The sequence below is a fragment of the Anabrus simplex genome, chromosome 2 (genome assembly GCF_040414725.1).
Source record: "Anabrus simplex isolate iqAnaSimp1 chromosome 2, ASM4041472v1, whole genome shotgun sequence".
NCBI classification, from domain to species: Eukaryota; Metazoa; Arthropoda; class Insecta; order Orthoptera; family Tettigoniidae; genus Anabrus; species Anabrus simplex.
In genome coordinates this window covers 387,753,638-387,774,992 of record NC_090266.1, presented here as the reverse complement: position 1 = coordinate 387,774,992, position 21,355 = coordinate 387,753,638, and the positions used below count along the sequence as shown (strand labels likewise).

Genomic DNA, 21,355 nt, shown 5'->3' with positions numbered 1-21,355 from the left:
ATCTCTAGGTAATGTCCACATATACAGCTGTTATTTGAAGTTTTTCAGTCAAGTATTTGCAAGGACTAAATTATGATTGGTTAAGAATTCAACCAACCGACTTCCTCTTTCGTTTCTTTGTTCCAGTCCAAATTCTCTTGCTGCATTATTTTCTCTTCCTTAGCCTACCAATACATTCCACTCTCCCATTACATATTTTATGAAATATTCTCTCTCTTATAAGAAATAAACTGACAAGAGGGTAAATAATATTACATCAATCTTCAGACTAGTTTCAGCCACTTAGTGGCCATCTTCAGCCAAAATAAAAATTAAGCAGATTATGTGATAACTAGGGCCCAGATGTTTATGACCTAAAAATGTTAGAAGTATGCAAGCAATTCTGACCTAGAAAGTATTAAAATACAACAATAAACATGACTTAAAAGTTTTTTGGTCACATTTTCAAAATCTTCAAAATCTTACTGCTGTTTAAATTAACGTTATATTGAAAATATTCTTTTAAAATCTAGAACATTCAATAGTAATAAATAACAATATTAATTTCATTATTATATTTTGAATTTGTTCAATTACTCAATAACTCTCGACTTTGCACAGAAAGAAATCAGTGTCACACTTTAATGGGCAATCAGAAAGAATTACAACAGCAAATTTTCTATATTTTAAAGTTTTCAAATAGGATTGATCTTCTATTTTCATGCAACATTGACGTGTGAAAGGAAAAAGACCACTCAACATCGCAGGATGTTATTGGGGTATATTTGAAATATGTCAAATCATTAGAGTTCAATTGAGGCTCACTATTCTTTTGCTTTATATGCATCTGTGTCTGTCTATACAACTTACTCTCCTAATTCACATAAATATATATTTCTAAGAAAGATAATTGTAAGAAATTACAAACAACAATTAGGAGATGTGAAAAATCAGTCTTTGAGATGACTGCAAGCAGGTATGCAAAAATGGAATAAAAATATAAATAATACAAAAACATGAAAATTGACAGGTAAATAAAAAAATTACTGGAAAATGACAAAAATGTTAAAGCCAAAATATGTCTATGTGACCCGTGAAAATTGCATAGTTTTAGTCACCTTAGATAAAATCATGCTTAACTTGCATTTTCCATGGATATAATATAATCCTCAGTACACCATTCATTCACACAGAGAGAGCTGTATGTCCTTGGGATTTGGAAATGGCAATAGTTATCCTTTGCTTGCAGCTATGTAGAATTATCAACGTAGCTAAGCCATATTAAGCATTATATCAAGTCCATATCAGTCAATCATCCAGACTGCCACCCTTGCAACTTCCAAAAGGCTACTACCCATCTTTTGATGAACCATTCGTTAGTCTGGTCTCTTGACAGATACCCTTCCCATGTGGTTGCACCTACAGCTTGGTTTCCTGCTTCATTGGGATGCATTGTATTGAAAAGGTCAATTTATTTCTTATAAATGCACATAAATGTGGAACAAAACTGAAATTTTGTAGCTTATAAATATTCTCTCTCTCCTTTTGATTTCTTCATTATTGGCTGAACTAGTAGGCATATAGACCTGCACTATTGCAGTTGGGATTGGCTTTGTATCTTGACAACAATAATCCGTTCACTATACAGGCCATAGTAGCTTACCCGCTGCCAGATTTTCTTATTCATTATGAAACCAACTCATGCGTTTCCCCTGGTTGATTTTGTGTTGATAATTCTGTAGTCGCCTGACCAGAAATCTTCCAGCCAATAAACTTCACTTTTACCAACTACACCTAAATTTAGTCTATCCATTTCCCTTTTCAGATTCTCCAACCTCCGTCAACAATTCAAGCTTCTAACATTCCATGCTCCAACTCACAGAATGTCGGTATTCGTTTTCATGTAGTCCCCACCCGGAGATTGAAATGGGGGGCAAGTTTACCTCCAAAATATTTTACCTTTGGAAAGCCATCCTCAGTACACCATTCATTCACACAGAGAGAGCTGCATGTCCTTGGGATTTGGTAATGGCAATAGTTATCCTTTGCTTGCAGCCATGTAGAATTATCAATGTAGCTAAGCCATATTAAGCATTATATCAAGTCCATATCAGTCAATCATCCAGACTGCCACCCTTGCAACTACCAAAAGGCTGCTACCCATCTTTTGATGAAACATTCGTTAGTCTGGTCTCTTGACAGATACCCTTCCCATGTGGTTGCACCTACAGCTTGGTTTCCTGCTTCACTGGGATGCAAAAGCCTCCCCACCGTGGCAACGACACATGGTTCACAGGGGAGGCATGGTACAGTAATGCACGCATTACTACAGACCTTACAGCAACACAGGTTATGAGACAATTTATATTCATATCTGACAATGGAACAGATAACCAAAGGAAGGATGCCTTAATCTCTCTGAACTAATGGTAGACAACAGGAATTATTTTGCATTGATATATAAATATAGGTTTCATACTTTATGGAACAAAATTGCATGTTTGATGAAATAATTTAATTTGGAGGGATAATTGTATTTGTTTTACTAGGTTTTAATGAGATGAAAATTAATATTTGTTGCTTTTGTTTTCTTTCAGGTTCATGCTAAATTTACTTTCAATGAGACTGAAAAGATGTTCTTCGTAGCAGATTTTGGTAGCTGTAATGGAACATACCTGAATGGAACAAGGTTGTCATCATCTAAGGAAGAGAGCGAGTCATATGTATTACTCCATGGAAGCGTGTTGGAAGTTGGAGGGACCAAGTTATTATGCCATATCCACTGTGGAAGAGAAACCTGTGGTCACTGTGAACCTGGCCTTATCCAGCCAGCACCTTCTTCATCTGGTTAGTCAAACTTCATGAAAACATTTCTTAGTAATAGAATTTGGAGGTACTTCACAGTGTATACCTATTTAGTTCATGTAAGAAAAGGCAAGAAGTAGACAGAAAATATATTCAGATGTTTCAAGTGTGTCATTAATAGTGAGTGATGAAATTTTGATGGTAAGTAAAGAGATATTATCATAACTGGAAAACACAAAGTATTACTGGTTGGTTTAATGCAGAGACGAAGAGAGCAAGCTTGTTGTCATACATGGCTTGATATCTTGATCATTGCCATGAGACCTCCAGTTTTACTATACATGGAATCTGAGCCAGAGGACACGACTTTCATTTCTAAAATTCCATGTGCATTAGCCAAAATTCAAAAATCGGCTGCCTTTGTGAAAAATCAGTGACAATGCCACTTGGGTATCATACTCCATGAAGAGCAGAGATTGCATCTTGAGGCACAGAGGTAGCTTAAGGAAAAGCTGTAAAAGAATGCCAGGTTCAGAGAGTTCCCAAGGAAATGAGTTTGTCCATTTGAGCTTTCAGATTACCCTGATAACAGGAAATAAACAGACAAAAATATTGAGGAAGCTACAAACCAGTGAAATGCTCATTAAACTTATAAGATACTCTAGATTGAACAGTTGGAGGGGGTTATGGAGGATTACATTAAACTAGACCAGAGGGTAGAGATATTTTCTTATCTCCATCAACACTTTTGCCCTGCAGTGAGTATGCTGTTTAAAAAAGTACAACAATTTAGAATCTTAAAAATAATGAAAGAGATTGTTAAGGTCGCATTATGATAAATCTAGAAATGAAATACAGTATGCTGAACAAAAATATGGTAATGATTGTCATCTAAAAAATTGTGATACAATTTATGCATGGAAGATAAAGAAAAGGTTAAATCCCACTCACACATGAATTTCATGTTTCTTTCTCTGTAAATAAACTAAGTGCTAAGTATGTTTAAGTTACTTATTATATACACTATTTATATGGTTATCAATATTTACATTATCTGCATGTCTCGTGCAACATAAAATATACTCTTTTTCACGATATCAGTTTGCCATTTTATAATCTTTACTTTGCAGCAGAATTCACATAGAAATGTATTTTATTTCAACCAAAAGGTTATTCCAAAACTGAGCAGATCAACAGAATGAATTCTCTATCAGTCTGACAAAGCCAGTTTATGATTATATATAATTTAGAAAATAACTGAAAAAGAAAACATTTAACAACAGGTTATACCTGTAAAAGAAACTAAAATATTAAGTCAAAACTGAAACAAAATGGCTTCCACTTTACAAAAAAAAAAAGAAAGGATTCTATTCAGTAAAGGAATATTTGGTATGGGATCAGCATTCCTTACCCATGTTATGTCCAAGTTAAAATTGCCAGTAATGAAGAACAGCATCGTAGTTTTGTGGTTTTGTTGTATATTGTACCAGTAAATGCCCACTCTTGAGACTAGCTTGAGGAGCATGAGCAGATAGTCGCAGGGTGTGTATGGTACACCATTGGAGTGGGTACAGAGAAAGGTTTCTTTGTAAAAATCATCATCAATTTTGTTAAGTTCTGATTTTATTTCAACTGTGTTATTGTCGCCGTCATTGTCAGCCACTACTCGTTTCCGAGAATACGTTTTTCTCCTCCAGTTCCTCTTAAAGTCCGTTGGCTCTGTAGAGATGTCACTGATGACTGATCAAGCCAATATTTGCATGAAACATGCGGCCACACAACTCACATCTAAAGGTGGGTGGAAGACGTGGTTGGATCTGAAGTAGTTTCTGCTTTTCATGTGTTTCAGTTTCTTGTCTGTGACATGTCTGCTCCAACAGTGAGACACCTTCTGCAGTAGTTTTTTGCCAGAGAACACAGTTTTGTGCAGTTGTTGCCCAGGTGTTAGCATTTATGTTGGTGCTATTCATAGTCTCCTTAAGCTGGTCTTTATAACGTTTCAAAGGAGCACCTTGAGGCCATTTGCCATGAACAATCTCACTGTAGAGAAGTTGTTTAGGCAGTCTGCTATTATTCATATGCTGGATGTGACCAACCCATCTAGCTGATGAGTGATGATGAAGGTTTCTATGCTGTTCATATGCGCCTTTTCAAGAACTGCTGCATTGCTTATGTAGTCATCACATTTGATGTTCATGATGGATCTAATTTTCTGTTGATGGAAGCGTTCCAGTTTCTTTATGTCGCAATGATAATGTGTCCAGGTTTCACATCCATATAGTAATGTTATGACTACAGCTTGGTACACCATTAGTTTGGTATATATTTTGAGATCCTTATTCAAGAAAACTCGGTGGGAGAGGCAGCCGTAAGCTGCATGGGCAGATAATATTCTATTTTCCACATCCTTTTCTTAGTTGCAGTATGTAGTTAGAATACTGCTAAGGGAGGTGAATTGGTCTACTTGTGTAAGTGGTGTTCCTGCTATGGTAACATTTAGTTCAGGGACAGTACCACCTGGTGCCGACTGCACAAGTACTGTAGTCTTATGGGTGTTGATGGTCAGACCAAATCATTCATATGCTTCCTTAAAACAGTTGATGGATGTTTGAAGCTCCTCAGGTGTATGGGCAGGTGTTGCATTGTCATCAGCATATTGAAGGTCCATTATCAGAGTATTATGGGTCAGTCTCTGAGAACGGAGCCTGGTTTGGTTGAACAGTCCGCCATCATACGGAAACTTAATTTCCACACCTACATGGTCGATAGTAGAAGTCTCGTGAAGCATGACTGTCAAGTACAGGGTTAAAAGGGTGGGGGGCAAGCACGCAGCCTTGCTTAAGCCCATTTGTGACAGGAAATTCTTTTGATAGCTCATTCTGGTCAAGAACTCGTCCAACCATTCCATCATGAAGAGCCTGGATTAAACCTATAAAACAGCCAGGACAGCCAAAGCGCCATAATACCATCCATATAGCTTCTCTAGGAACAGAATCAAAGACCTTTTCCAGATCATAAAATAAGCGGGATTTGTTGTTCTCTGCATTTCTCTTGGATTTGTCTAGCACAAACGCTCATGTCAGTGGTACCTCTTGAGGCCCGAAACCCAGATTGAGACTCAACGAGTACCATTTCAGAGACAGTCTGAAGACGGTTCAACAAAATCCTTGCCAGAACTTTTTTCCCTGCTATGGATAGTAGGGAAATGCCACAATAATTGCCACAGATACCTCGATCACCTTTCATGAAAATGGTTACTATGGTGGCATTTTTCATGTTGGCAGGCACCTTCTGTGTTTCCCAAATTACTAGAATTAGGGAGAAAATCCTGGTCTTCAGAGATAACCCTCCACTTTGAATAAGTTCTAGAGCGATCAATGTCAACAATTGGAATGGATTCCTCAAAGTAGTGGATGAGTTCTTGAATCTTTCTATCTCTTCTTTGCATCTGTGGAAGGTAGTGAAACTTCCCGGAGTCCTGCAGAATGGCCCAGCCCAGGAGCTGCTTTGGCAATAGACTGCAATGGGCTTTGAAAGGCTTGAACATACGAAGCCCGTGACGTCATGGCACGGACCGGACTGGGCAGCGCTATGCCGTTCGTAGTAGTTCTATGTAGTTATATGGGCTGACTGTTTCAATGTGTACAGTGTACTGCGTGTTAGCGGAGTGCGTTGCATTATGGTCGAGTGGAGATGATCAAGTTTGCTGTGGTTTTCAGTTTGACTTCTCCGTCTATCGTATTATCGGAAACGAATGTGGACTGTAGTTCCAAAAGAAAAGAAACCATGGCAAAAAAGTGAAGTAAGCAAAAGAAGAAACAAATGAACTAAAAACCGCACAGTACAAGGTTTCTGAACCGGATCCTAAATTTAAAAGTCGTATTTGGTTGGTAATCAAGCCTGCAGTTGACAGTGATGGGGACGATCTTAATTTTGTGTGCTGTACGATCTGCAGTGAACTTTATGTACACAGTGACCCGCGGCATCTCACGTGGATTTCGTGATTTGATAAAAGTAATTGTTCCTCAGTACTGTACTAGGACATTACCTGAAAATCCCTAAAGTATAAGACCTCACTTAAAAACTGAGTTTAATTTACCCCAGAAAATCTTTGTAAACCACGTTTGTGGTATTGCCTTTTGGGGCAAAGATGACCATGCGACTTAGAACTGTACATGTGAGAACGTCTTCTCTCAAGTAAAAAAAAAAGTTCTTTATTTTTAAAGCAGATTCCAAATCCATATTTCCACATCTGTAACATCTTCAGGTTTTGAGATATAAGTATCCGCATAAAAAGAATTCAGACCCTTTGTCAGCCCTTCCTCCACCCCCACCTAAGTGAATTTTCCGAAAACAAAAAATGATATGTTTCTTTATTTTTAAATGACATCCCAAGTACCAAGTTCCATGCCTGTAACATGTAAAGTTTTTGACACACACTGTAGATATTCCGGTACTCATTTTAAAGTTCACCTGCTTCTTCAATTCTTTTCAATCCCTTAAGTGGTATTCCGAAAACAAAAAAATATGCGTTTATTGATAAAGGAGCTGCCAAATACCAATTATCACGACTGTAACATCTTCAGTTTTTGAGATATTTGTATCTCAAGAAAATAATTCAACACCTATTTCCAACCCACCCCACCCCCCCTTCCAAGTTGATTTTACCCCCCCAAATATGAGTTTTTTAATTTTTAAAGGTGATTTCAAATACCCATTTTCACATATGCAACATCTTTAGGTTTTATTTAGGTATAAGTAGTATCCTCATACAATTAATTCAACTAAGTGGATTTTCCAAAACAAAAGAATATGTATTTCTTTCTTTTTAAAGGAGACTCTAAATACCAATTTTTACGCCTGTAATAACTTCAGTTTTTGAGATATCAGTACCGTAATAAAGATAATTCAACCCCCTTTTCAGTCCCTTTTACCCCCCACATTAAGTGGTTTTTCCAAAAACGAAGTAATACCTGTTTTTGATTTTTTATATTATATTAAAATATCAATTTTCACATCTGTAACATGTTGAGTGTTTCAGACATACTGTAGATATGCTCATCTTAAAAATTCACGCCACTGGGCCGATGACCTTCGATGTTAGGCCCCTTAAAACAACAAACAAAATTCATGCCAACTGACATTTCAGTCGTTTTTACCCTCTCCCCCCTTAATTTTTTTCCGAAAACAAAATAATACATGTCTCTTTATTTTTAAAAGAGATTATAAACACCACTTCACATCTGTAACATTTTAAGTTTTTGAGATATATTGTAGATATGCTCATGGATTATGTGTACACATTTTGGTTGGCAGCTATGCCCAAATGTACACACATAATCTTGCTGCTCTAGAATCCTTGAGCTGGGCTGAGTGGCTCAGACAGTTAAGGCGCTGCCGGGCTGAGTGGCTCAGATGGTTAAGGTGCTGGCCTTCTAACCCCAGCTTGGCAGGTTCGATTCTGGCTTAGTCCGGTGGTATTTGAAAGTGCTCAAATACGACAGCCTCGTGTCGGTAGATTTACTGGCACATAAAAGAACTCCTGCGGGACTAAATTCCAGTACCTTGGTGTCTCTGAAAACTGTAAAAGTAGTTAGAGGGACATAAAGCAAATAACATTATTATTAGAATCCTTGAGCTGACGTTGCCATGGTTACGGCAGTTCATTTCTTTATCCGATTCCGAGAGCAGGGGTAGTGCGGTGCCAATATCTCCATAACGGTTGGTTTTAGGACCTTAAAACATTGTTTTCGGGCCCATAGGGTTTACCGAGTTTTGTTATTTGCATCAAGGAGCTTAAAATGAGCTTTATCTCGTCCTTGCACGACAGATTCAATATTTCGCCTATATTAGCGTATTATTTTTATATCTCCCCCGTCGCCCCCCCCCCCCCACCTTGAATTGTTTTGAAAATAAAATACAGCCTATGTCCCTCGGGGATAAATTATATTTACATTAGTAAAAGGATTTTTAGAATCGGTCCAATAGTTTCTGATATTACCCTCCAGATATACACAAACTAACAAAATTCGCACTCTCTCTTTGTTATATTAGTATAGATTAAAGGAGTCGGATTGATTTTGCCTCTTTATGATTAGATAAAAAATTTATGATGAATGAGGTGTGCTTGGATGATGAGCATTTTAATGTTTCCGTGTCATCAGAGTCCATGACTATGCCACAACCTGCCAAAGTAATTAAGTTTTCTTCGTGGACTGACGTTCATGATGCTCCTATTCCAACAGATGAGCTGGAAAGATATTTAAAGCAAAATTGTGGAATGGAAGAAGATAGATATAGCATCCTATTGGAGAACAAATGGACAGAACTATCCAAAGTTTCACCAGATCGCTAAGAAAGTATTATGTATGCAAACATCAAGTTCAGCTTCAGAGAGAAATTTCAGTTCAGCGGGCTTCATTCTCAATGCACGACGGTCTCTTCTACAACCAGACAATATTGATGCTCTTCTTCTCATTCACAGTAATTCCATTCCACCACTATTAGCAATGACCAATAAACTACACACACTAAGTAAAAGCTATGTTCAGGTTTGTTTTTGTTGTTGGCATATTGCACGTCATTGTAGTCTGTATTTTATTTTGAGGTAAACTCTAATGAAGTCCTATGAATATACTTCGTGTTATTTAGATTCATTTTCAGTTAACTTGATGTCAATTGCAGATGAATATTAGTTTATAATAAAGTTTCTGTTTGTTTTCAGTTATTATTATTATTATTATTATTATTATTATTATTATTATTATTATTATTATTATTTATTATTACAGTGCAGGAGAAATCTCTACCGTTTAATTTCAAAATGCGATTAGCCTCCTTTGAAATATGTTATTAGCATACGGGAATTCGTAGAGTGAGTGGTCCGAATAGTAGTGTGACGTGAACATTTCGTTGTGCGCAGCGCACATGTTATTGTGGAGAAATACTCAAGGTTATTCTACTGAGCCCGCCCAGTGCGGTGGACTGCAGTGGACTATATGAGACCAGTGCTGTGGGCCAGTACGCTGCCGCGTCAGAAGAGAACGCCACTGTACGGGCTGGGCTGCCAGAGCCCGTGCATTTGAAGTGCTGCGCAGTGGGCCTGGCTGCAGGACTCTGAAACTTCCTAAGGAAGTCTGTATCATCAACATCTGTAACTTCAGTAGGTTGAGCAAGAACTACTTCAGCAGGATTCAGCTCAAAACATCTGCTGACACATTCTTCCTTCCTGGCTGGTGTACAACAGTCACATCAAACTGTTGTAGAAACAGCGCCCACCGGGTCACTCTCTTGCTTGTTAAGTGTGAAGACATGGTGAAAGTTATGGCTTTATGGTCCGTGCAGATGGTAATTGGATGTCCATGAACAATCTTTTTCCAATACAATAAGGAATACACAATTGCTAAAGCTTCTAATTCAGTAATTGTATAAGCTTTCTCATGGGGTCTCACTTTTTGGCTCATGATTTACACGAACAGCTTGTCATGAGGATTTTCTGGATCCACCTAGTACAGGGCTGCACCTATTCCAACGATTGGCATCACACTTGGTGTAAAATGGCCAGTCGAAGTTAGGGTATGCTAATTTCATGCTCCCTTTAAGCATTTTCTCCATTGCCATAAATGACTGTTTACTCTCCTCCATCCACTTCCACCAATTAGTTTTCTTCGGAAGTTGTTGTAGAGCAGAAACAGTCTCGGTGAAGTTAGGACAATGATGTGAGAAGAAATGATATAGCCCAGAAAACTGCCTGACTTACTTGATCCTATTTGGTTTGGGAAAATCCAAAATACACTGAAACCAAGCGAATGGCAATGCCGTTTTGGTCATGTAGCTATCCGCCTGCATTCAGGAGATAGTGGATTCGAACCCCACTGCCAGGATCCCTGATTTCCCAGTTTTCATACCAGGCACCTTAATTAAGGCAGCAGTTGCTTTCTTCCTGTTTCTAGTCCTTTCCTATCCCATCGTCTCCATAAGACCTATTTGTGTTGGTGCAACGTGAAGCAAATTGTAAATAATAATAATAATAATAATAATAATAATAATAATAATAATAATAATAATTAAGCAGGATTGGGCCCACTTCCATCACTACTGATAACATGTCCTAAGAATAACAACTCATTATTGAAGAAATGGCTTTTCATTACATTTATCTTAAAGTTCTTGGCACGCAAGGCTTGTAAAACTTTATGGATATCTGTTTGATGGTGTTCCCATTAATCGGAGGCAATCAAAATATCATCAATGTAAATCACAGTTACAGCCTTTACTTCATCAGATAATTGTTCCTGTATGGCTCAAATCAAGACTGCTCCTGACTTCATAATGCCATATGGGAGAAGATTGAAAACATAGGTATACATTTTAAAACAGAAATCCAATAAACAGTCTACCCTCATCACCCAATCAAATGTGATAATAAGACAAACTCATATCTAAACTTGGACAAAATTTCTGGCCGTGAAATTGCCTAATGGTGTTTCAAAACAGAGTAGGATGATCATACTCTGGAACTAGTCTCTCATTCAATCCACAAGCATCCAGACATAAATGTACAATCCACAAGCATCCAGACATAAATGTAACCTGCTGTTGGGTTTACATACAGGGTCGAAGGGGCTAATGTAGGGAGTTATACATTTACAAATAATCCTATCCTCTTGTCATTTGCTTGAAAAGTGTTCTGGCTTCATCTCAATATTTTTCTGGTATTGGGTATGGTTTTCTCATGTATGGTGCGTTATGTTTAACATTGAGATGGTATTTAGAGTTGCAGATCTCTCCAGGCTTATTGTTAAAAAAGTTGGGGTAAATCTTGAATATTTCTGCTGTAGTCTCTGCCGATTCTGTGTTAGACTCTGGGCTTGCAATTGTACTGGTTGTCAGTGTGTAAAAGTCCTTACCTTCATCAGAAATCTCCTGTATAACAGAGATCCTATCGTCATCAATGGGGCCCTCATGACCGGGATCACACTTCAATAGTAATATCACCGGACGAGTTGGCCATGTGGTTAGGGGCGCGTGGCTGTGAGCTTGCATCCAGGAGATAGTGGGTTTGAATGCTGCTGTCGGCAGCCCTGAAGGTGGTTTTCCATCGTTTCCCATTTTCAAACCAGGCAAATGCTGGGGCTGTACCTTACTTAAGGCCACAGCTGCTTCCTTTCAGCTCCTAGGCCTTTCCTATCCAATCATCGCCATAAGACCTATCTGTGTCGGTGCGACATAAAGCCGCTAGCAAAAAAAGAAAATAGTAATATCCGTGACTGGCACAGCATCGCTTTTCTCATGCGTGTTTATCAGACCATCCCGACCATCAGGACCATTAGAATCTTCGTATAGGGCTTCAAACCTTTGCACCTTAAGAATTTCCCCATCTACCAGCTGCAATTCTAAAGAGTCATTATTATATAAATGAATGACATTGGCAGAGTAGTCAATAATCCTTCGATATTTCACCATGAAATCATATCCTAGGATTACATTGAATTTCATCTGAGGTGACACCAGAAAAGCATGTTCGAATTGAAAACTCTCAATAAAAATTTCCATGAAAGCCAGTTATCTGCACAGGTATGATTCCCTGGATTTTTACTGGCATTACTAATGTGCTATGTTTATCCTATAACATTTCTAACAAGTTACCCAAAATGAATGAAGCTTGAGCTCCCATGTCTATCAATGACTAGTGGGTTCAAATCCCACTTTTGGCAGCCCTGTATATGGTTTCCCATTTTCATACCAGACAAATGCTATGGTTGTACATTAATTAAGGCCATGGCCGCTTCCTTCCCACTCTTAGCCCTTTCCTATCCCATTGTCGCCATAAGACCTATCTGTGTTGATGCAATATCGAGCAAATGGTAAGAAAACAAAAAATCTATCGATGACATGACTTTCATTTCCCCTACCTCATTATTTGTAACTGGGAAGCTCTGTTGACGGGGTGGTATCTTCATAAAGGAGTTCTGAGTCATGTATGTGCCAGTAGTTAATTGTGGTCATACAGAATGGTTAGTTATTCTCATCACTCCTGTCACTTTTAGGCAGTCTCCCTGAATCTAAATTGGAGGTTTCTTCCACACCTGTCCTGTTTGGATTCCGCTCAGGTGTTTCATTGTTCAGCCTTGCATGCTTCTGATATTCCATACACACATCCCCCGATTGGTCATCATCTCGGTTTTGCCCTTTGATGTATTCTGTAATGTCTCTTCATTTTTTGTTTTGGTCAGCCCACTGTGAGTTTCTGATTGGTTCCAGCTGTCTTCTCCATACGGGTTTGTACTGGTATGATGCATTTCCTTGGTATGGGCATTTCCTGTACCCTCTCTATAGGTATGGCATAGTACGTTGAATATTCTCTCTTCATATCGTTCCTTATTCTGATGATCCGGGGCTGTGACCTCGAATATGTTCGCAGATACATCCTTACTTTTGCATGGCTTGGGTGACGCTTGAGTATTGGCTGTGTCTAATCTTCTAAGTAGATTGTATAACTGTTCTAGGTCTTGGACGTTAGCAGCTAGTAATACCTCCTGTACATGGGTCAGGAATTTTAATGTTTATTCATTCTTCTTCAGGCAACGGTGGTTCAAGGAATTGCATTTTTTAAAGCTGTGAGATGAAATAGAATACTTAGACAAATTCACTGAAATGTTATATTTCCTGGAATATAATTGCAGCTTTAAAAGATGTTGTGTTTCTGCATTCCGGAATCATTTAAGGAGAGCCTCCTTAAACTCTTGATAAGTGTTAGAGCTAAATTTGAAGGCAGACTACCAAGTTCGGGCACATCCTTCTAACAACATTAACACAACATATAGCTGTCTGTCTGGTTCTTTTTTGTTCTCCTGGAGGTATTCTTCTGCATTGGGTAGAAATTCCTTAGCGGTATACTCTTCCCTTAGAATTATGAATTTCATTCTAATTGATCTTCTTCTTCGCTAGGGGCTTTACGTCGCACCGACACAGATAGGTCTTATGGCGACGATGGGATAGGAAAGGCCTAGGAGTTCGAAGGAAGCGGCCGTGGCCTTAATTAAGGTACAGCCCCAGCATTTGCCTGGTGTGAAAATGGGAAACCACGGAAAACCATTTTCAGGGCTGCCGATAGTGGGATTCGAACCTACTATCTCCCGGATGCAAGCTCACAGCCGCGCGCCTCTACGCGCACGGCCAACTCGCCCGGTCTAATTGATCTGTATTGAACTGAGGTTACATACGATTTATTCAAAATTAGTTTTCCACCTATTCAATACAGTAAATTTTCAATGCAGATGTTTAAATTACATTATAATATGGTACTAGTTTCGACCCTACTCGGGGCCATCATCAGCTGGGAATACTCATTTACACAATTAAGTCAGGTTGTCCTAAAACAACATTGTAAATAAGACATTATGTTAAAATACATGAAATTACAATAACTAGCTAAAAATTTATGTGTAAATACAAAGATGATAAAACAGTATGATCTAAAAGGCCGTTATAAGATGGTTATATTTAAGATCAAGTGCTATAGTTATGCCTCTTATATGGATTCTAAAAGTATGAATATTTTTTCATAGTAATGAACAAATAGAGCACAGTTGTAATAAAGGGTCATAAAATTATATTGCAGAATATATTTCAAGGAAATAGTGGTCTCGAAGTGAATCTTTCTCGTAAATTCTATTAATGATACGGCCTTAATTTGTCACTGTTAAGTCGCACACTATTACAAAGTGATGGCGTATATGCACTGACTGAGCAAATGTCATGGGAGAGCGGAGCGCTGATGCTCAGGTGTGTTGTCTGCGCACCACACGCCCCCTGTGCCAGCGGCAGTTGTATAGGAAACCTTGTGAGCAGTGGCTATGCATGTGACAGGTGTAACATGGAACGTCGTCGTGAGCTGACACCGTTCGAACTGGGTATGGTGGTCAGTGCCCGATGGATGGGAAGTGCGATTTCGGAAGTGGTGCGGGAATTCGGCTTCACACGATCAACCGTGTCCAGGGTGTATCGTGAATGGTTGAAAACGGGTGTCGCGTCCACAACAGACGAATGACCGGCCGTCCAGCCACCCTCGATGATCGTGACCGGCGACATCTGAGACGGATTGCCAATGGTGACAGATGGGCAACCGTGCAACAAATCATGACTCAATTCAACACAGGCCGTGCTAGACACATCTCCCAGTCGACAATCCATAGGAACGTGGGTTCTGTGGGGTATGGGAGCCGGCGCCGCACACGGGTGCCACTGTTAACCCAACGTCATCGGGCACGACGCGCATTTGTCGCCAGTTACCGGGATGGACACTGGAACAATGGCATAATGTGATATGGTCGGACGAATCACGATTTCAGTTGCACCATGCTGACAGGAGGCACCGTGTATGGCTCAGACCACATGAAGCGATGGATCCTGCCTGCCTCGAAGGTGTGGTCCAGGGTGCTGGTGTCTCTGTAATGTTTTGGGGTGCATTTTCCTAGTATGGAATGGGCCCCCTAGTTGTTCTGGAAGAGACTTTGAATGGTATGCGGTATGTTGAGCTGCTCGGAGACCATCTCCACACATTTTTGGCCTTCCAGCGCCCAGACGGTTCTGCGGTGTTTCAAGATGATAACGTGCTGCCACATCACTCCCATGTCGCCCGGGAATGGTTCCAGGAACATGCAGCGGAGGTCCAACGACTGCCATGGCCACCCAGGAGCCCCGATATGAACCCTATCGAGCATATCTGGGATGTCCTGGAACGCAGGCTCCGTGCCATGGATCCTGCACCCACGAACAGACCAGCATTGGCGGCCGCTCTGCAATTGATTTGGTGTCAGCTGGATCCAGAGGAATACCAGGGACTTGTCGACTCACTTCCACGGCGTCTCACTGCAGTTCGCAGGGCCAGAGGAGGCCCCACATGCTATTAGGTGACTATCCCATGACATTTGCTAAGTCAGTGTATATCGTAAGAGTGATTTTGACACTTTTGGTTCTAAAAACAAATAGTATAAAGGTGAATTTTCTCGTAGATTCTATTGGTAATAGCCTTATTTTTGACACTGTTAAATTATGCACTGTTACAAATTGTTGGCATATATAAGCCGTTGGAGTAAATTTTACATTTTAGGTGCTGAGAGTTCCATTAGACTTCTGATTTGTGGTATGGCCTTGCTGGTAATGTGTTTGATGCCAGTGGAACCATATTTGAATAACTTCCAGTAGAGTTATGAGGAACTGATTTCAAGCACTGCGCCTGGTGGTTGAATGAGTAGTTGTGAGAAGATGCTTCGTGCATGTACTAACAGCCTCGAACCATACATTGCCACGCAAGGCCCATTTGTTTCATTATGAACTGAGACTTCAATCTTCTCACAAATACTCATTCAACCATCAATCCAATTTAGCCACTTCACTCTTCATGAAATAAATGGATTTTTAATCGTCCTAGACTTTGTCTTAAACAATAACTATTTTATGTTTAACAGTAAATTCTACCAACAAAGAGGGCTTCCAATGGGTGCCCCAGCATCAGGCATCTTAGCCAAAATGTACATCTACCACTTGGGAAAAAACTAAAATTATCGTTAAACTTGAAGGATTGTACCATTGGTCTAGATATTAGATAGATATTAGATGAAAGAATAACTAACGGTCAGACCTTTTTAAACCAACTTAACTCTCCTGATCCATATGTTAAATTCACACTCGATTCTGGATCAAATTCTCTTTAATAATGTTAGAGGTTTCTTTTCAACAACTATTAGTTTCTCTCTGTTTCTTTCATTTACGCAGAATTCTCTGTCTGCGTCAGCCCTTGTTCGGAGCTATTTCTGATAAGCCTTCTTTTTACGTTTACAAGCTGCTCCCACTTCATTATTCCGCCAAGATGTTCGCTTTTTCCCATCTTAACACACAGTTGTTCCTAGGCATTCCCTTGCTGTTTCTACTACAGCATCCCTGTATGCCACCCATTCTATTTCTATATCGTGAACCTGCTTACTGTCCATTGTTTGAAACTTCTTACTAATCATATCCATGTACTTCTGTCTAATTTCCTTGTCCTGGAGATTTTCTACTCTTATTTGTTTGCGGACAGATTTCACTTTCTCTATCCTATGCCTAGAGATACATAGTTAACTACAGATCAGGTGGTGGTCTGTATCCTCAAAAATTTCCTGGAAAACCCATACATTCCTAACAGATTCCCTGATGTCTGGTAAGGTATAATCTATTATAGATATTGTACCCCTACCCTCCCATGTGTATAGCCTTATGTTTGAAGAATGTATTCGTAACTGCTAAACCCATACCAGCGCAGAAGTCCAGCAAACACTTCCTGTTCGTATTAGCTTCCATATCTTACCCGTATTTACCAATCACTCCTTCGTATCCTTCTGTTCTATTTCCAACTCTTGAATTAAAATCACCCATTAGCACTATCCTGTCCTTGCTGTTGACCCTGACTATGATGTCACTCAATGCTTCATAAAATTTGTCAACTACATCCTCATCTGCACCCTCTCCTCCAACTACTAATCTACCCACATCATTCACTCATTTACGTGCCTAACAGATAATATGTTGCATGCAAGAGTATTCCTGATGAACAACCGTACTCCACTCTCTGCCCTTCCCTTCTTAACACCCATCTAGTATGCTTTATAATTTTCTGTCTCTTCCTTGTTATCTCCGCTTGCCCAAATATCATTTACTCCCAGCACATCCAGATGCATCCTTTTTGCTGACTCAGCCAGTTCCACTTTCATTCTTCCAATAAGCCCCATTAATATTGACAGTTCACCATCAAATTCCATTTCGTTCGCTAAGTTGTTTCCAATGAGTCCCTTGCCTGTCTCCGTTACTCCCATAGGTCCGAGGCTTGCTTAAAATGTTCTGAGCTCGGTAAATTCTGTGAAGCGGGATGCTACCCTACTTACACATAGCTAGCAAAGATCTCTCCTCTAACGGGTTAGTGACCACCAGTTGAATGTATAGTCCTAGACGCCTGTGCCACGCAGCCGTTGCCCATGGTTCATGAACTAGGATGTAACTACCAGAACCCACATCATGAACCATTGAAAGTAAAGGGGACAAATTTTTATCTTGGTTTTGACGCCAGTAAAACTGCTTGCTTTGGTTTGCTTTTATGCTTATTGATGCTCTTAACTGTACTGAAACCATTCGCTTCGGCTATACCTCGAATTATTTTGATTTCTCTGTTGAAATCCATTTTGGATAAAGGAAATCTGAAAGCCCTATTGACCATACTATTATTAAGCAGCACTTTTATGTGAACCCGGGTGTTGAATGGAATCTTTAATGTTCCTGTAGCTGTGGGTGGGTTTTCTGAAGACTTTGAATGAGAGCTTCCTGTCTAGTTTTCGTGTTATAGTTAAATCTAGATAGTTTATGGACTTCTCTTTTTCATTGTCTATTGTGAATTTTTTATATGGATCAATTTCATTTATTTGATTTAGTACCTTGTTCCCGTCATTAATATGTGCATCGATAATTACTAAACTGTCGGCAACAATGCGTGGCCAAAATTTTATATCATTGATATTTCCATGGATATGAGCGAGTTCTATACAGTCCATTCAGATGTCTGTTATAATCTCTGAAGCAGGGGACCGCATGGGTAGGCCTGTCTGTTGATAAATAGGGCCAGCGAAGTTAAAGTAGTTGTTGTTCAGGGTGAACTTTAAAATTGAGATAAATTCGTCAATTTCTCCTAGACTTAATTTGCTGTATTGTATTAGGTTGTCCTTTATTATTGTGATGATTTGTTTTACAGGTATGTTAGTGTACATGTTTGTTACATTGAAAGAATGTTGTGTATGGTGCTCAGATAAATTTTATTTTTTTTTATTTTATTAACCATTTCAATAGAATTTATGATCCAGGTGTTGGATTGCAATCTGTAGTGAGTTTTTGAAAACCGCTGAATGTATTGAGCTATTCTGTAAGTAGGGCTGTCTCTGAAATTGATGACTGGCCTCACAGGAATATCTTCCTTATGTATTTTGGGCAGTGCTTTAGCCGTAGGTAACTTAGGTCACATTGTTAATAATTTGCTTTTATTGTGTTAATTAAATAAAATGAGGCTATGTTTGATAAAAGACTTAAGCTCTTTTTGGATTTTTTATGTGGGATCTTTCTTTGACTCCATTGAAATTATTGTCTTTAAAAAAAAGCAGTATGTCTTAACCATGTAATCTTTCTTGTCCATAATTACCATAGTACTTCCCTTATCTGCCTTTGTGATAATTAACTCGTTCTCTTTTACTTCTTGTTTGAGCTTCTTAATCTTGCTTATCAGCATGTGGTCTGCTGATTTATTGTTAGAATTTAAATTGGCTAGAACTTTATTTCTAACCTCAAATCTGGTTTCTTCTTGTACTTCTGCAGGTAACTTAGATATAGCATGTTCTGCTTCAGCTGTGGAGGTGATTAACTTGTTGTGTTTGTGTGGATTTGACCAGCTCACATGTCAACCATATAATAGTTCCTGGGAAGGGCAGGCAGGAAGGAACTTCACCTAGAAATGCGCCAAACATTATAATGCTGATAAATACAAAAAAAAAAAAACTGCAATGAGTGTACATCATGCAAGTACTAATCACAATTACACTAACTTAGAACTAGATTTAATAATAGTAAGACGAGAACAAAAGGGCCCCTTGCTCAATATTGGTATATCCTGGATTCAGGAGGCCAAATGGACTGTATTGCAATTGACCTGTCTAAGGCATTTGATAGGGTAGATCATGGAAGACTACTGACAAAAATGAGTGCTATTGGACTAGAAAAAAGAGTGACTGAATGTGTGGCTATATTTCTAGAAAATAGAACTCAGAGAATTAGAGTAGGCGAAGCTTTATCTGATTCTGTAATAATTAAGAGGGGAATTCCTCAAGGCAGTATTATTGGACCTTTATGTTTTCTTATATATATCAACGATATGTGTAAAGAAGTGGAATCAGAGATAAGGCTGTTTGCAGATGATGTTATTTTGTACAGAGTAATAAATATGTGAGCGGCTGCAGGGTGACCTCGATAGTGTTGTGAGATGGACGGTGGGCAGTGGTATGATGATAAACGGGGTTAAAAGTCAGGTTGTGAGTTTCACGAATAGGAAAAGTCCTCTCAGTTTCAATTACTGCGTTGATGGGGTGAAAGTTCCTTTTGGGGATCATTGCAAGTACCTAGGTGTTAATATAAGAAAAGACCTTGGGGTAATCACATAAATATGATTGTTAATAAAGGGTACAGATCTCTGCACATGGTTATGAGGGTATTTAGGTGTTGTAGTAAGGATGTAAAGGAGAGGGCATATAAGTCTCTGGTAAGACACCAACTAAAGTATGGTTGCAGTGTATAAGACACTCGCCAGGATTACTTGATTCAAGAACTGGAAAAAATCCAAAGAAAAGCAGCTCGATTTGTTCTGGGTGATTTCCGACAAGAGAGTAGCGTTACAAAAATGTTGCAAAGTTTGGGCTGGGAAGACTTGGGAGAAAGGAGACGAGCTGCTTGATTAAGTGGTATGTGATACAAATTCTTATAATTTTGTTAATTACCACCTATTCAATACAATAAAAACGTAGTACAAACTTGCATATTTGTTAAGATGTTTATATGGTACATGTTTCACTCCTTTTTCGTGAGCATCATCAGCCAACTATTATTCACTTAAGGTTGTATAAGATCATGAAACAATTCTTTTGGATAAAGATTATTCCTATAAAACTAATTGACAAATCTTATTATATTGTACAAGTCATATAACAATAAAATTATGTCTTTAAGTTAAAACTTTTTGTCTAAAATCTATCTCTAAGTCTAACATTTTATTGACGAAACTCATCTGGTGAACATCTTTTAAATTGTTTAAAAAATAAAAAATAAACTTTTGAGATCTGGCTAATTGTATTGATTCATGTTGCTTAACTTGTATGGTTGTCGTTAAAATTTCGTAAACTATATTGACAATTTTCTGCAGTTGATAATTGTCTATATTATGGACATTTGACTTGTTCTCGTTGCTGGAGTAACATTTATACAAATGTATTGGCATTAATTTTATATTGTCAATAGGATAATATTGTTTGTGAGCAAACTTGTTGATGAAACACTTTCTAATGTGATATTGGATTTTAAATGTTCTCGTATGTTCCAAAATGGCTTGTTGGTATATTTTTCTTTCTGCTGCATAATTGTTTAGTGTTACTCCTAGCCTCTTGAGAACTATTTGTTGTTCTGTTTGCACTTCTTATATTATATGAGTGAGAAAAATATACCAACAAGCCATTTTGGAACATACGAGAACATTTTAAATCCAATATCACACTAGAAAGTGTTTCATCAACAAGTTTGTTCACGAACAATATTATCCTATTGACATTATAAAATTAATGCCAATACATTTGTATAAATGTTACTCCAGCAACGAGAACAAGTCAAATGTCCATAACATAGACAATTATCAACTGCAGAAAATTGTCAATATAGTTTACAAAGTTTTAACGACAATCGTACAAGTTAAGCAACATGAATCAATACAATTAGCCAGATCTCAAAAGTT

General features: G+C 38.5%; 1 protein-coding gene across 2 annotated transcripts in view; it reads left to right on the top strand.

The window, feature by feature from the left end:
* Nucleotides 1-21,355, top strand: part of LOC136864160 (angiogenic factor with G patch and FHA domains 1) — a 663,154-nt gene that overhangs the window by 233,947 nt on the left and 407,852 nt on the right. For both annotated transcript variants that reach the window (XM_067140807.2, XM_067140808.2), the window contains exon 6: nt 2,577-2,826. In XM_067140807.2, coding sequence (XP_066996908.2) covers nt 2,577-2,826 — 250 coding nt within the window. The remainder of the gene's footprint in view (nt 1-2,576; nt 2,827-21,355) is intronic.